Source organism: Aulonocara stuartgranti (genome assembly GCF_965226115.1).
Source record: "Aulonocara stuartgranti genome assembly, chromosome: 23".
Classification (NCBI taxonomy): domain Eukaryota; kingdom Metazoa; phylum Chordata; class Actinopteri; order Cichliformes; family Cichlidae; genus Aulonocara; species Aulonocara stuartgranti.
The window spans coordinates 21,143,336-21,161,290 of NC_138958.1; the positions used below are offsets into that span (position 1 = coordinate 21,143,336).

Sequence of the window (17,955 nt, forward strand, 5' to 3'; positions counted from 1 at the left end):
TGTAGCCTGTTTATTTTCTCCTTTTATGAGCTTTTTTTAATACTGAACATTTCAAGGTGCAAGCAAATAAAATAAGTTTAGTAAAACACCTGGATGAGAAAATAATGGGTTCGTGCTTCGAGACTAAAAGGTGAGGGAGAGAGTCTCATTAAAAACAAGTGTGAGTACGATGCTAATGACACACACACACACACACACACACACACACACACACACACATGCAGACACACATACAGAGAGTAAAATGGAGTGCAAATGGAGCGATAATGGGGAAAAGGTAGTTGAACCTTGAATGTGAAAAGCAGCCTCTTTCCTAACACACACACTGTGCATTTAAAACACACGCGGTGTAATGAGGCAGCAGGTCAGCGGTGTGTTGAGCCAGTGTCGACACTGAGGAGCAGGCAGGAGACGAGGCGAGAGCGGCCACAGGGAACCATCAAATCAATTAACGTCCACTTCCAAAAAATACAACAGGAGGAAGCTCTGCGCTCAGCCTCGCAGCGCCTCCTCCTCCTCTTCTCACTCTGCTCTGGAGGAGGCGGAGTCTGCGTCCAGCTTTATTAGCATGAATTTGGATAACGAACAGTGGTCCTCTGACTGTGAGGTTAGGATGTGAGGCGAACAGAAACATTTTTCACCTGATGAAATCTGTAGTTTCATGTGTTCACTACATGTTAATATTTCTGGATCGACATCAAGCATCCAGAAGAAATGAAATAATCTCAAAAAATCTCAATATTCAGATTTTAAATTTCTCTAATGCTTCGAGAGTTATTTTAGTTATTATTATTATTTATTTAAAATAAAAGGGTGCTGGCGACACCTTTTTATTTTTTTATTTCACCAAAAATTATACATTTATACATTTTCTCGCTGACACTTCAATTTTAATTTGAGTAAATTATCTTTTTTTCATGTTTTTGTTCCATAAATTTTTTTAATTTTGAACTGAATTGGAATTAAGTCAAGAGAATATAATTGTTTCCTAAATTTTTAAGATGCTTAAAAAAAGTTGACATAGTGAGAAAATCTAATTTGTTGTTAATCTTTGAGTTTTTGTTTTTTTAATTGAGTTTTTCCCTCACAGTATATAGCCACTATTATGTTTTAAACCAGTTATATGATCCTCTGATAGCACACACATAGTTAGTACTGTTATGATCTCAGATAATTACTGTAGAATAACGTCTTAGTGAGGATACTGGAAACACAACAGCTGATTGACATTAAAATACTGAAAAACCAGAGATAAGTAAAATAAATTTAATTTGGAATGAAGTAACCAGTGATTTAGCAGAAGTCATAATTCCCACATGACCTGAACACAGCATAGACTAAAGCAGCAGAATAATCTGTGTGAACGTAATGAGGTGCTCGTTTAAAAATGAAACCTGGCACGTTTCAGCTGAGCTCCATTTTCAGATGATTAACAACATAATGTAATGTCTTTCTGGCGCTCAAACAGCCCGCTGAGATCCACCGCTGCATTACCACCACAGAAGAAGAAAAAGAATAAGACGACAAAAATGCAATTGAAGCCACTGGGAGCTGAAGAGGGATTTTCACACGTTCTGCTGCAATTACTGTCGACGCCGCTGTGCGATCACAGCAGGCTCGTTTCTTAAACGCCGACCCCGAACACAAACAGCAGCCCCTCTCTCGCTCTCTCCTGTCGAGGCGGCGCCTAATCAGAGATGCGATTTGTTCATTAGGAGAGTACAAACGAGGCCGCGGCAGCGACTCGAGAGGCCACGATTAGAGCTCGCTAATTGCCTGATTTGCTCGTCAGGAGACCCCCTCCTCACTCTCTGCTGCTCCACACAAGGGGAGCTTGTTTGCAACAAATTAAGAGCCACTTCAGGTGCTCTCCTCGCTGTCGCAGCAGGGACGTTTCGCAGTGGAGACGGTCTCCTTCTTTCATTCCTTTAAAACGGCGCGATCAAGCAGCTCAGGAAGGAGAAGAAGTCCAGAGAAAAGGAAGCGGCTTTGAAGGGAGAAGAGAAGCGGGAGATGAATGGATGAACAGAGGGAGGGGAGGAAGAAACAGGAGTGACGGCGAATCCGTCCCTCTCCTTCTCCTAATGATCTGGTTGGAGGACCCAGGAGAGCCCCTCACTCTAATTGATGTCAAGTGTGTGATTTCACTGTTAATCAAGGCCGAAGCTTCAAACACACAGAGCGAGCGAGCAGAGTAGACAGGAAGTCTCACCTGTTTGATGGGGATGGCTCGCCCGCTGCCGATGCTGTCGGCTCGAGCCTCCAGGCCCTTCTTGTCCTTGTCCGCCTCGTTCGCCTTTCTCGACTGTGGAGAAGACCAGATAAGAAGAGTTAGTATCAACACATCAGGCAAAAACCACAACATATCAGTTTAGTAAAAGTCAACAGCTATTGCAGACATGTCTGATATGTAGAGTGATTAAATCATCTTTAGTCAAGAAAACTCTAAAAAATCCTGGAAGAGTTCAAAGAGAAGGGACTAACTGATGATTCAGTTACCAAAAATATACTGATTCCAGTTGACTGATTATTCATTTAACATGTCATCAAACAACAAAGGCCAACTTGGGCTTAGACATAAAAGTACCAAAAGCTGCTACTCGATGTCCACTAGAAGCTGGCTCAAAAAGCCAGTCAGTCCCCATAGACTCACATATTAAAATGCCCAACTTTACACCCAAAATATATGATGGCTGTAAAAGCCAGCTACAGAAACTGTTTTGATCTCAAAAAATATATTTCCCCCATCATACAGGATAGGGGGTGAATTTCTTTACAACTTACCTGTTTAAATTGTATTAAGTTGAATTAAAGTGTTTTTTATTAGGTGCAGCTGTAGCTGCAAAGCTTTACCTCAGATAGCTGGAGTCCCTGAAACTGGACTGTGTTTGAACTGATTGAAATTTTATAATAAACAGCATCACATCATCAGCATACAGTGACAGTTTACTTTCAGTCTGTGACTTTGCTCTTTCAGTTCGTGCTCAGTAAAATGTGGAAGATATTCACACCAGCTATTTTCCAACAGCTGATGAATCTCATGTGCTCAAACTGGAAGCTCTGAAAGATTTTACAGTAGGAAAGAAAAAAAGAATGAAAGAGCGACTTTTTTACACGACTTTAGGGAGTTTTAAAACATGTAAACATGATCATTTATAAGGTCAAGAGGACGTAAAGTTCTTTCTCAATACCACAGACAAAGAAAAAGAAAAGCCATTTGTGCATCAAGCCATCAAGTCACCACGCAAAGCAGTTTGGTTAATCTACAGGTGCTTCCAAGCCTCACGGGTTTATCATGAAAATGTAACAATCAAATGCTTGGGAGGAACAAGAGAGTAGACACACGCACACGTTTCACATTTGATGTCAGAGAAAATAATACTCTTTTGTGACTTTTATACTTTATAGCAGAAGTCATAAAACAACTTTGGATGCAGTCTATGATAATCTTATGCTATATAAAACTAAAACAATTTAGCTTTAACAAAAGACTATGACTAAAACTAACACTAAATTAGCTGTTACAGTTAACATTGCAAAACTGAAACAGGCAGCAAACTGCAATCGTGCTTTATTAAAACTATTTCTGGGACTCCCATATAGCGAAAAATCAGGTATTTCAAAACTGTTCTTGGATTTAAAATCAGGCGTAATAATGAGAACATTGAGTGGGAACGTTTGAACCTGGACAGATTCCTAATATTTAGTCTCTTTTTATAAATTTACACGCAAAAGCTTTGTGATAGATTAGAAATGATGTCCATAACTACAAAACCGGAAGTCTGGTGCAATATTTTTTTCCGTGGCTTCTGTGGGCTGCGTGTTTGATGGCGACTCACGGTGAAGAGGTTGGAGCGGCGTTTAGACTGCTTGCGGACGGGTGTTGGCGTGTTGGTGGTCTGCGGGACATCGATACGGAGCTCCTTCTGGCTGGTGCTCGGTGTTGACGGCACAGATGACGAGTAGTCGCTCAAACTGCCGCCACCATTACTCGTCTGAAAGGACGGAGGAGCAGAAAAGCAGGAAAATCAAAGGAGAGAGAAGGAAGCAGAGTCATATTGTTTTAGCGTGAAATCTGAGAGTGTTTTGAAAATGGGGGGTCATGGCTAAGGTGCAGTTTCCTGGAGTACTTGACAGTAATCAGACAGAGCTGAGAAAGCACAGAGGGCCGTCTGTAAGGACAGCGGAGAGATAAACGCCACTCTCTTGGGGGACGCGGGAGCTGAGCGATGGCTTTTTAATGAGAAATCGATGCAGGACTGAAGGATGAGGATCGAAGTGTTTAACGGCCTGAAGCTCGAGCTGCACACAGTGTGGTTCAGGCAGATGTTGGAGCAGTTTGTTTGTTGTTCATGTTCTCCAGGAATGTGTTTGATTTTTGATATAGGCGTTTTTGCTAAAAGCTATGAACACTGAGTGCAAATGTCTCTTTATTTCAGAAAAATCTGATTGGTTTAATTGATCATTTAGACTAAAGGTCCACTGAGGATTTTTTTTCCAGAGCTTTCAGCTTCATCTCACCATGCTTCAGCAGAGATAGGCTGTGATTTACTGCCAAGACCAAGATTTTATTGCCCTTAGTATCTAGTTAAATCAATTCATTCACAACAACAGTCTCCTCAAGCCAGAGGAAACCCCAACAGTAAGATGGCCCACTTTCAGCAAAAACTTAGTGACGGTGGAAAGGAAAAACTCCATTTTAACAAGAAGAAACCTCCAGCAGAACCAGGCTCGGGTATCTGTTGCGACAGGTTGGGGATGAGAAGAGGGCTCTAACTAAAAAGCCCATTTAGCAGCTGTTCATATCGTCACATGACCTTCATCAGCTCAGACACAGTTCACCAGGTCAGCTAACTCATTCAAACTCTATGGGCTGGTATGGTAACACCTAATGTTACAAATTAACCATCACAAGAAGGATTCATCAGCTCCATTATACTAACTTCTGTATAATGTAATTAGTGCAATGGCACAAAGTGAAGGTGTTCAACTACAATCAAAGAGGCTAGCTGACAACATGTGACATGGTGCCTCTTTAGCTGACTGATGAACCAGCAGTGCTATGTAATGACTGTAAACCAATGTAATGCAAATGTGACTCTGTGTGACCTCTGACCTGGCTGATGTGGACGGCTGACACTTGTGTGGCGCAGACAGACGAGTGACTCGGGGAGTTGGGGAGTGACTTGCAAGGCCCGATGGACAACTGCTGTTTCTTCCTGGTGGCCACGATCTTCTGGGCAACTGCAACACACAAAACACACACAAATCAGACCGAAGTACACCGAAACACTCAGTGAGGTCCAACAACCAGTGAGGTGACTACAAAAAGAAAATATCAGTGCTCAAAGAGGAACATGGTGTCCCCCTTTTAGGTTTTAAAAACCAGCACCACCTACTGCCTGCTGTCATCATCACATCCTCGGGGTGAAGTGTGTTCATGTCTGGCATCATGTAAAAAAGAAAAAAGCGTCTGTGTCTGGTTTTATTGAGCTGTAACCAGCCCCTCTCTCAGTTTGGTGGTTTTATTAAAGTGTATATAAAGCTCAGAGGAGCCGTTTTACAGTCTAAAAGCAGCTAAGGGTTTAACCCAGGAGTCACAAACAAGGCAGTGAAAGTCACCATTTACATTTTCACTTTAATTTAGAAAAAAAAAAAAAAAAGGGGGGGGGGGGGGAATCACCTTTTGTCCATTAAAACCCAGAATACGTCTGAAACAAACGTGACTGTTTGAATTCCTAATTCTTCTGTCATTGTTTTAAATTAGGCATCTTCCACATTATAACCACATGGAGTCCTCTTAACATCATTTCTACTGATGTTTTTATGATCCTCAGTACAACTCAAGTCAGGTTGAGGCAGGGAAGATCCAAGCATTCTCTCCTCTGATTGGCTGCTCATAATGGCTGGGGGAGGAGGGTTCTTCATTGACTGACGAGGACCTTTTAGGATATTAATGGGAGAATAATGACTGCTCGGCACTGTTGAGAGTGGTGGAGGGCTTCAATGTCAGATTTATGATTTAAAATCATACAGTGGTCAGACTAAACCGCACTCTTTCACTTATAATGTTGAACGTCTTCACCAACATCAGCTGGTGTCCTGAGCACCACCCTGAGGGGACAAAGTACTGCTACATTATGACAAAAGTTTACCTCTCTTCAATCCAATGAAGTGTTTTTAGCTCAAGAATCAGCAGAAGTTTGATTTACACCACTAAAAGTAAGTTTTTGGAAGGCTAGCAATTTTCAATTTAAACGGTTGTTTTATTTGTTGCAATCTGGTGGTTTTATAGAAGGTGATATAAGTTCAAACACCTACTGAAAGGGGCTAACTGGTGGCAGGCAAAGTATAGCTTATATATAGTCCTAGAGACCGGTAGCTGCTTCCATGTGAACAACTAGTTGCTAAGTTGGCAATTGATTGTTGGCTGTTGCCGGGTGAAATCAGTTTCAAAGAGAGTGCTGCACAAAAAACCTGATTGCGATTGGTTTGGTCACCCGTAGATGCAATTGCAATGCCAGCAAACTCTAGCAACTACTTGCCAACCTGTTGGGGACTGCACAATTTTTTCTAGCCGCCCATGGTCGCCATGGAGCTATTAACTGGTCTCTAGGCTTGTGTGTCTGAGGCTGTATGTGGCTACAGCTGGTTTAGCCCTCAGCAGTATATTTCTCACGTTCTCTTCCTGTTTTTCTAATATGCAGGCTGACAGTAGCAATCTAATGTTGACATATATAATTAGCTCCCAAAATCAATGAAAACGTTAAACATTAAGTTGGAATAAACATAGGATAGCGTAGTACTTATATTATTATATTTCAAAATTTCAGAGATTTCCCCCTAAATATCGTCTATTTGTATCACGTCTTTTTGTTTTTCTAGTATTAATTAAATCTTTCGAAATTTCTTCTGTTTTCTGACAACAGTCCTTTACAACTCCTGGAGGAAAACCTGGTCCTTTCAAACTGAAAACAACAGTAAAGGTCTTTGGTTGAATGGTGTTCACACAGCGCGCTCAGTCAGTCAGTCTCACCAGCCTCCGTAAATAATTACACTAAAATCTGGTCCCAGCAGGTCAGCACCAAAGCTCGGAGCGATCAAACTGTTGTGTCTGTCTGATGATGTGCTGGTGGAGCCGAGTGTTGGACAGGAGACAGGAGAGAGTTAAGACTTTAGTGACTCCATTATCTCTGTTCCAATAAACACTGGCCTGTTTCATGCTCTCGCAGATGAAGCCATTGTTTTAATTGGGCTCGTTAAAGGCCCCGGCTTCGTTAATGAGGACCCAGTCGTAAACATTTACCTCCAGGTGACACGGGGCCGAGCCAAGGGCAGCAAAGAGAGAGAAGAAACTCGGAGGTGTTTAAAAGAAGCCTCTGCGGCACGATGGAGCCATTCAGAACAAAAACAGACGATGAAAGGGAGCGAGTCTGATCAAAAATCGCTGCTTTTAGCTCCACGGGATCAACGTTAATGCTGAGACGGTGATTAGCTTGTTTGATGAAGCTTGGACACATTTGGTCTGACACTGATTGCGGGATTTTTCTACTGAATTCGCACCAACAGTTTCTCCTTGATAAGAACACTTTTGTAATTGTCCTCTGCAAAATTTAACAAACTTTCACCACCAGGGGGCACCCATTTACCAGTGTGTGTATCTTGCATAATAAAGGTTACATATCGTATCAGTTGTTATCTTGTGGTGCAGACTGGAATTACAACAAAGTACAGTCTACATCACATCTGTCATACTCAACGCCTGGGGGCCAAATCCAGCCATGTGGCAGATTTAATCCAGCCTAATGATCAATTTAGGTTTTAAAAAATTGCAGAGTTGCCATTTTTATATTTTATGTCGATTCATGTCATACTAGAGGCCTCATCTGTATGTTGCATGTAGACTACAAAAGGTCAAGATCCTTTTATCTTTACTATTGTATTGAAAATACCCACAGTAATCTGATTTTCATTTTCATGCCTTTAAGAAAAAGAAAATTAAAGATTGATTATGTTGGCAGTAGATTATTGTTTGATTAAATTGTTTAATGGATAAACGACTGTTCGTTTACTGAGGCCCTTTTGGGATATGCAACATCATCCAGGACAGTGGGGATGGACTTGTAGACTCCTGGATGGATGGACGGATCCTGCCTTTCTTTTTTTTTTTTTTTTTTTTAATAATAATGGATACTTTATTGATCCCCATGGGGAAATTACTTGTTTTTCTCTGCATTTGACCCATTCACTCAGTGAAGCAGTGGGCAGCCCACTAAGGCGCCCGGGGAGCAGTGTGTAGGGACGGTACCTTGCTCAGGGGTACCTCAGGGTAGCCGTTAAGTGGATTCGAACCGCCGACCTTTGTTTTCTTCTGGTTTCGTATCAGCTGCACAATGAAAACAACATCAACGTGCTAACTAACACTGCAAAATCAGTGGACGAATACTAGCTCTGTTCTCCAGTGGAGTTTGTGCTGACATAAAGGAAGGATAAACACTTTTTTAGCATCCGTTCTAACAAATTTAAACATTTGCACTTCCTTGCTACATAATATTTATAATGGCAAAACACTCATTAGTAATTCCTACTACTTATTTCAGTTATTATTGGTATACAGGGACACGTTCCTGGATGTGGTTTCACTTTTGATAGGCTCATGGCGGCTAAAGATCGTCCAATATTCATGTTCATCTAATTAATAAATCCATCCCAACAGATTTTTTTTTTTTTTGACAAGGGTAAAGTAAATAGATCATTCAAGTGTTGGATCATTTAACATCTTTAAATTTCTTGTTTTGTTTGAGCAACAGTCCAAAAACGAAACATCTCCAGCTTTTACTAACACCATTTTTTGGAGTTTTCGCTGGTAACGATGTACTGATAGTGACCAGTGGTCAGTTAATGTAGCTCCAGTTAGACTTTTGGCCCTGATCAGAACAAAGTTTGAATCCCAGAGTGAGAAAGTCACAGAGGACTGAGCCTCTCACATGCATGTCAGCGTGTCCGTCCTGCACCTGGCAGGCTGTATATTACTTTAAGTGTTAAGAACAGTTATGATAAGGCTGCGCTAAATATTTAAACTGCACGGTTAATGCAATTTAACTTTATCCATCAATCTCAGTTCTGCTCTGAGAAGCTGCCATTTCTTCTAATGGAAACGTCTCCCCTTTGATCAGATTTATGACGGGGCTGCACCGCCAGCTCACACATAAAGATGAAGGGGAGGGGGGCGGAGCTGACTGCAGCGTTTCACTCTTTACATGTTAAAGTCAAACACCGCAGCTGCTGCAGGTGTGCTATCTGAACGTGTGGTGCTTCAAGGTCACATTAAAAAAAGAAAAAAGAAAATGCTGAGCCAAATGTCACGAAACTTGTTGGAACGGTGGATCATGGTTGGAGGAAAAAGCCAGGAAATTCTAGTATGAATCCAGATCAGTTTTCCTAAAGTATCAAAACAGGAAATTGACTTTGGTTTGATGTTTGTCAAATGACAAAATTATCTGTTCATGTTTATGTGTTTGTTAGAAGTAAAGCTTTATTCAGGAGTACTTTAACTATTTAAGAACAGCCAAAGGAAGAAACCATTAATGTTCAAATCCAGATGACTTGAGCTCGGGTGGGAGACTTTTTTAATGCTGTTTTTGCAAAGGTTTAAATCCATTTGTTTCAAAGGCACCGTGGACACGCGTGTAAATGTAATTTTTGGTTTACTCTCTACTTTTATAAACCCTGAATTTTCAAATCTGATGTGCAGCACGTCTGCTGTTGTTTGGATGACAGGAGCTGCATAAAGGTCCAGTGTAAGATAAGCTACTCTAGTATAACCCAAAAATAAAAACTGTGCAGTCGGCTCTTTGCAGATTAGTGTGTTTGTGGTGTCAGTGTGTGAATATTTACACACTGGATGTGATTTTTATATCGCAGGAATGTTTCTGAGTGACTGTTTGACAGAGAGTGTGTGGTCATTAAAGCTCGTTAGTGAGCGCTAACGAAGCATCCTCAGTCTGCACTCTGACATGGACCAAAAAGAAGAAGAAGGAGAAGAGGAGGAGGACCCGCGCGCGTGTGTGTGTGTGTGTGTTGGGGTTCACGTCGGTGTAATTAGGCTAATTAAATTAGTGCGCTGATGGACGAGGGAGTGCAGGGCTGTCACCCTTGTGCTCCTCCCCCCTCGATCCCTCACACAGAGGTCACCCCCCCTTGCCCCGCCCCTCTCTGACTGGACCAGGCTTCACTTCCCATTACAGCAAATTACATGTTAAACATGTTAAACACACACACATGCATATACACACACACTGAAGCCCAGCAGAAAACAAAGACGACTACAGATCACAGCACAGTTGATTCAACATCATTTCAACTCAGATTTGCGCTAAAATTTAACAGTTTTAATTAAAAAAATGCTAAAAATTTTAACCAATTTTATTTTTTTATTAACAGCATCATTTACAAAATCTTATTATATTTAGGAATAGTTTCATCATGCTAGAAAAAACTTGGAGTTTAAAATGGTTTCTTATATGATTAATGTCCAAATGGTTTTGTGTAATTTTTAGAGCTAAAATGCAGAAGCATAAACAGGTTCCAGCAAAGGTGTGAATGTAATTCTGCATTTTATGAAAGTTAAGTAATTCTGGTTAAAAGACGACATGCAGTTTAAACACAAAGGTTTTTAATCTTTTGGCAGGTTTTTCTAGTACTGACTGGTCCAATGTTTCAATATAACCAAACTCAGGAGGTGAAACGTCTGAACTAGAGAAGCTGAAATGTCAAAAACTGACAGGTTCTCTCTCAGATGTGAATACTGTTTGGTTTTTAATGAGGGTAAATCAATTTTAGTAGAACAAAATAACCTCTTTAAACATACAAACATAGGTTTGCAGCATTTATGAGAAACATTTTAGCTACTTCCTGACATTACTTAGACACTTTGGTCCAATTTTTTAATAAAACCACATCAGGGAACCTAAATGTTTAACTTGAATGTGAAACTTTTGCTACAAAATTGTTAGAATTGATTTTTTTAAATAAAAATATAAAAGCTGTCAAACTGTTAAAAGTAACTTTTTTCAGCTAAAATGCCCAAAATGAACCAGCTACAGTTCACATGTGATTATTATTGGATCTGTTGGATCATGAACTAATTAGATTCTTACAAGTATCCATATATAATCATACACGATGATATTCTTATGTGTTAAAATTTCAGGTTCATCAAAGCTTCGGTGGGTTGAAATAAAGTAAAATGATGGTTTAACGGCATAAAATACAGAATGAAACCTTCCTCCTCCTCTTCCTCACCCCTCCCTAGCTCAAAAAACGTCATTACAACAAGCGGGCCAATTATGTTTAATGCTAAGTGTTGTGGTCATTCATGCAACTTCCTCATCTCGGTGCCGCCACTGCGACTCATCAAAGCCTCTATTACATTTAACACACACACACACACACACACACACACACACACACACACACACACACACACACACACACACACACACACACACACACACAAATCAAGTCAAATCAGTGCCAATCAGCATTTCGGCACTGCAAGCTTCTGCCTGTCGCCATGACGCCCCAGCTGACTACGAGGCCGAATATGAGCATTGGGTAATTAAAGCCCCACCCCCATCTCGACCACTGGGCCAACCGGCCGCGATTGATGGCGTCTGAAAGCGCAGCGAAGGTCACTAAAGCACAATCGATACGCTCAGAAACATCAGCTCCATCATAAAGTGTGACCTCACCCTCCATCGACATGCGTGCAAAATGTCATTTAAATCAGAGAACAAGAAGAAAGTTTGCAGAATCGATCAATAAATAAATGCATCGATCAGCCTCCAATAACAGCTATTACACTGCTGTTTTAAATCAATCAATCAATAACAGATATTTCACAAAAGTAAGAATACGGTGAAGAAAAGTGTATGTAGAGCACAAACATCTCCCACCAAAGTCCATTCAAAACCTTCAGCATTTAAGAAAATCTGCTACGTAGGGTTTTTTTTATTTAAGGTTTTTAATATAATATATAATGTAAAGTATTTTTCCTTTGTGATTGATTTTTAAATAATGTGTAAATAATTTTGAAGTATTATTTTTGTATAAATGAAACTTCCTGGTGATAAGATGACGTCTCAACTGGTTTAAGTTAACAACTACATTAAAACAAAGCAACAAATAAAATAAAAAACTATACAAATTTAATGCAAGTAGGTTTCAGACATTATTTGTTCACCAACTTCCTGTTTGTGTGCAGGCTTTTATTTTGTAAACAGGTGAACCAACAGGTGATACTGGGAATCAGCTCGACGGCAGCACGATTGTAGCTCACACAATAAGATAAACATTTACATACACACCATAACGTATAGACAGGGGTGTGTCCAAAGACAAGCCAAAAGGTGCCCCTACCCCATATAAACCCATGATAACAACAACGATAATAATAATAATAATAATAATAATAATAATGTTAGAAATAATAGTAATGATAAAGTCCCCATTGCTGTTTCACGCTCGTGTGTCTTCTTCTCTGTCTCTAAATGGTAAATTATACTTATGTTGTGCTTTTCTACTCCTACTACAAGCGTCATTCACACACACACAAACACACATACATTTATATGAGCGCCTTTTTCTTCCCATAAACACGTTTAACATAACATCCACACACTGACACACATCGGGGCTACTCAGGGTTCAGCATCTTGCTCAACAGCCAGGAATCAAACCACCAACCTTCTTAGCTGACAACCCCACTTGAGCCATCTGTCACACATCTGACCGACACACTGCAGTTAAAGCGGACTCAAATTTAAACCCACAAACACACACACACAGTAAAAATATAAATACCCACTAACACAAACACACGCACGTACTCAGAGCTGCAGGCTGCTGCATCGTTCTGCTGGGTGATTAGAAAACTGATTAATTTGGGATAATGACGAGAAGAATACAAGGAGACAGTGTCTCACACACGCACACACACACAGACACACACACACACAGAGTGGAATAATTAAGAGGATAATAAGGCAGCGTTTAGTGTGGAAAGCTTCCTCCTGGGCCGACCGCACACACACACACACACACACACACACACACACACACACACACACACACACACACACACAGCAGCTCTTCTTCTCTTACAATTAAAAGTCTGCAGTGTTTCGCTCCTCTGAGGATTCGACTGTTTCCTGTGCTCGACACAGCGAGCCTCTGCTGCTGCTGCTGCACTGCCCCCTGCAGGACACACTCAGCAATGACTGCCCACAGATGATGGATGAAGACTTGTGTCTGTTCCTTCTCTGGACATGCTGTCTCATCACACACAGACACACACACACGCTGCACTTTACAGGGACTTCATCTGCCACAGAAAGTAGTCCCCATAGATGAACTGCACTGAGCGTTAAACTATTTCAACCTGATTTGAAGAAGAAGCCGATGATACTTTCTTATATCCTTTACAACATTTTTGTCTGTTTTGAGTTTATTTATTAAAAATAAATGCAAAAGCATGAAATTAAGAGATGTAAGAAATACTCTTAGTTCCCCTGAAATGAGGCGACGCTGCACAGAGGGGATCACCTGCCTCTTTTTCAGCTTAACTTCTGTTTCCGTACAGAAAAGTTTATATATGAGCCAAAGATCTGCGGGAGATATGAAACAAGCAGGTTAAGAGGTGATCATGTCACCTGATGTGATGACTACCAGCTAAAATTTACATATGAAATGCCCTTAAATCAGGGGTGGGAAACTCCAGGCCTCGAGGGCCGGTGTCCCTACAGGTTTTAGATGTATCCTTGAACCAACACAGCTGATTTAAATGGCTAAATGAGCTCCTGCAGTTCTCCAGAGGCCTGGTAATGAACTAATCATGTGATTCAGGTGTGTTGACCCAAGGTGAGATCTAAAACCTGCAGGACACTGGCCCTTGGGGCCTGGAATTGCCCACCCCTGCCTTAAATCATTAGCAGGGCTTTTATTGTTAAAATCTGCATCCAGGATCAAAACAAAGCAATCAAACGCCTTATTTCGTCACATTCATTCCACCTCAAACCATCGTCAGGTTAGCTCTGGATTCAGCCTCATATCACAGCATGGTTGGTCACCTGTGGGCGGGTCAACACTGAAGAGAACGTCTCTGAAATCCAGAATCAGGAGTTTGAAAATGAAGTGTTTAACATCTGGGCTCCATCTCAGTACATGAAGTTTTCTGCACTAACATGCAGTCTATCTACCTCACCTTGACATATTTTTATTTCTGTGACTTTGATTGCTAAATGTCTGCTTCAGGCTTTGGTTAAGCTGTGAATCATTAAACAATCGTAAAGCGGACGACAGATTTCCCAGCTCTTCGTCGTCATCAGTCAGAGAGCAAACCTGTAACCCTGTAAACCGAGCCTGAGCGGCAGAATCTGATCAGACCCACTCAAAGTGAAACTCAGGTGGACGCGAAAGAAGCCAGAGGCCGTCAGAGTCGCTGCTAATTAACCGCTGAGTCCGTGTCATCCATTTCTCTCTCTAATTACAGCCGTTAACCCCGCGCCTGCCGACCGGTCGCCCGCCCGCCGCTTCATTAACGTCTCTGCTGCCTCTCTTCTTATTAATGTGCTCTCAGAGTGTGAAAAATGAGCCGCAGGGTTTACCATTTGCAATAAGAGAGAGAGAAAAAAAACTTTTCTCCTGAAACCTTTCTGCCGCTTTTTTGTTTGCTCCTGTTGATGATTCAGCTTCACAGATTTGTGTCTTTCTGTCCTAAAACTGTTGCATTCAGAGCGATCAAACATTTGAAAATGCTCCTGTTGAATGTCTGAAAGAGGTTCAGCACTGCAGTCACACAGCACAAAGCAGGATGGGTAAAAGAGTAGCAGCTAAAGGCCTTCATCACTCATTGGTGATGTCAGAAAGCCAAACAAACGATCATCTGGGTGATTCAGTCCAATCAACCAAAGACTTCTCAGTCTTAGGCAGGCCTAAGATTTCTGTTTGGTAAAGGTCCACTCTACTACTGCTGCTGCTGGGACGTAACACAAGCAGTGGTGAAACATAACTGGGTACGCATACTCATGTTGTAGGGCCAAGTTCACAGTTTGGTAAATCTTTGTTGGTGCAGCAGAAATAAATTATGATGTCTTTAGACACTTTCACACATGAACTGGTGGTTTCCAGAAATCCTGTCTCGATGCATCCTCACACTGGAAATAGAAATGAACGTGTTACATGTGGAGAGCGTGCAGGAGGCAGGACAAAAAGCTGAAACCACAGGTGCAGGTGGTTTTTCAAAAACAGCCCTCTTGGCTCCTGCCTGGAACGTCCATTATCAAATGATGTAAGACAACTTCACAAACCCAGAACTGAAACTCAGTAATGAGATGATCATAAGTCTGGACCTCCATAGCGAGGAAGTCTCGTGCCAGGTGGCTTGAGGTGAATTCATGAACCCAGACGTGAAGCACGGCAGAGGTGACCTCTGCCGTGCTTCACGTCTGGGTTCATAAGGCTTCAGTCCAAGGAAGTCCCAAACCATATCAAACATCCAGCAAAAATCAACTCGGGAAGAATTCATGGACACAAAAATTTAATGTGGATGAAGGAGCATCACAAATTTGGGCTTTCAGATCCAATGAATCACCAAGAAATTGCCTCAGACAAAATCACAAACACAAAGAAAATCACGGTCAGGACTCGCATCACAGTTTGGGCCCAGAAAGTCTAATACTCAACCAAACATGTAGCACCAAACGACTTAAGATGGTGGAGGTGGCATCGTAAGTTTGGGCCTTCAGACGCAATGAACCTATGAACCAATACGTGAAGAATGGCCGAGGCAACACTGTAAACTGGGGGCTTCAAACCAAGGAAGACGCCAAACATCAGGGGATATACTTCACAAACCTAAAGCTCAGTTACATTGAGGTTTGAGGCTTCTAATTGGGACTTAACTAAAGATACGTCACTTTTTATGGCTTCTTCCCAGTAACTACACCACAGAATGACTTTGAACAGGGGAAATCCACCCTCAGAAATCACAGGTTGCTCTTGTTCAGTAAAGGTTGTTAAACTGTTTGTCAGTTACGTACCTAAACACACTGTGTCTTTGTGTCACTGTGACTTAGACACAGATCAGATCACATATTTATTCACTCATTTAATGCAGATGTGCATGCAGTGTCTGGGTCAGTCAGGACCTTGACGGCTCCGGACACTCTCCTGCTCCTCCTCTTTGTCCTTCCTCCCGCTGTAATGTCTGATTCTTTTATTAATCCCGTTGGGGAATTGTCTCTTTTTGTAGCCCCCCACCTTCCTCCCCCCGCTATGATGAAACTTAATTGCTGTTCGGTTTGAGCTAAATAGCTGAGCGGGTCCATTTAAGTCTTAATTGATGTGTGATTAAGAGCGTTCGAATGGCTCCGGCCGGGACGTTGGAGGAGGAGGAGGGAGTGTGCCGGGGAGGAATGTCACCTTCCCAGAGGACTGGACTCTGGTTTCCCGGTCGTGTTGGACACTTTTCCCTGACAGATGGCTGCTTACCATCCTGGAAGACTCGCTCCACGTTGAGGCCGTAGGTGGCGCAGGTTTCATAGTAGGTGCATCGTTTGAGGTCGTTGGAGAGCTTCCTGGCCCGGGTATCGTCGATCACCCTCGGGTTGGTCGAGCTGATGGCGTCTGAGAGGGAAATGACAAAGAAAGAGCTTGAGTCTAACTTTAAATCCACATTTTACAGTAAAAGAAAGAAACTCAAAGGCACCAATCTATTTTTATTCAGGCGTTTACCCTAATGTAGGTATATAAGGTGTCATAAATATAATAAAAGCCGTAAGACTGACTCAGTCATGTATTTTATTAGATTTCTGGCCTGTAGAATCAGAAGGAACGCCTCCACATCAGCGCTGTGGCTCATGAAGGTGAAAAGAAACAAGAGCCCAGACTTTAACTAGGAAAACTTCAGCAGTACTCTGGCGCCATCTGCTGGTTATGAGAGTAATAAGCACGTTTGGATTAAGCTACTTCCAAGTGCAACAAAATAGGTAGTAACAACAGCTCTAGAGAGGACCGGCTCATGCAAAAATCTGCCAAATAACATCTATTAGTAATATTTGTAATTATTTATACGAGAGTATTTCACTTTAAGGAATGAACGCTTCCATGAACAACACTAGAATTACTTTAAAATGACTCAGATGTCACTGGAGGTGACATGAAGAACCTGTCCTGTGTTTAAAGACGTTTCCTCCTGTTTTAATGTTTGAGGGACCACATGTGTCAAAGTAATTGCTCCTGTTATCACTGTACCTGCCTCTGTTTTATTTAACCTATCTGCTAAAGAATGTAGAACCAACTCTTAGATGTGCTGGCTGTTAAACTCAACATGGGTTCATGTTGGTTTTTTCAGGTGAACACCAGGAAAAAAGGATGACAGAGGCAGGCAGATGTTATACAGGTAACTTTAACTGCGGCTGGAAATGAATATCAGAATGTGGAAGCGGCGTCCTGAGATGATTTCAGTGATTACACAAACACTGGGTCTTTATTGTTGCTCGTTTGTGGAGAATATTTGTGCTCTCTGGTGTTTCTCTCCGCCTGCAGCTTACAGGGACAAACTCAGTGAGACTGTAAATACATTCATACATACAAGATTTCAGCTCAGTAACAGCACAGCAGGACTCTGCTTCAAGAGTCAAGAGTCGTCAACACAGCTAGGCTTTCATTGTTTCTTGGCTGACTCAACAAAACCTAAAACCCCAGCAGGAGATAACAGGTATCATGCTGGTGGTTTTCATCTTTCTTTGCTACCTGCTTCAGGCTCTCTTCCTCAGAAAATCATCCCTATGAGTGCCCCTACACCAATCAGACATGTTAAAACTAGAGATGGACCGATCCGATATTACGTATCGTATCGGTCTGATACTGACCTAAATTACTGGATCGGATATC

At 41.6% G+C, this 17,955-nt stretch overlaps 1 protein-coding gene across 8 annotated transcripts in view; it reads right to left on the reverse strand.

Moving 5' to 3' along the window:
* agap1 (ArfGAP with GTPase domain, ankyrin repeat and PH domain 1) overlaps positions 1 to 17,955 on the reverse strand; it is a 188,034-nt gene that overhangs the window by 72,149 nt on the left and 97,930 nt on the right. For 7 of the 8 annotated variants that reach the window (XM_082524688.1, XM_082524689.1, XM_082524685.1 and 4 more), the window contains 4 exons: positions 16,552 to 16,686; positions 5,117 to 5,244; positions 3,840 to 3,995; positions 2,213 to 2,305 (listed from right to left, as the gene is read on the reverse strand). In XM_082524688.1, the coding sequence (XP_082380814.1) occupies positions 2,213 to 2,305; positions 3,840 to 3,995; positions 5,117 to 5,244; positions 16,552 to 16,686 (512 nt within the window). The remainder of the gene's footprint in view (positions 1 to 2,212; positions 2,306 to 3,839; positions 3,996 to 5,116; positions 5,245 to 16,551; positions 16,687 to 17,955) is intronic. The other variant, XM_082524686.1, reaches the window with a different exon arrangement.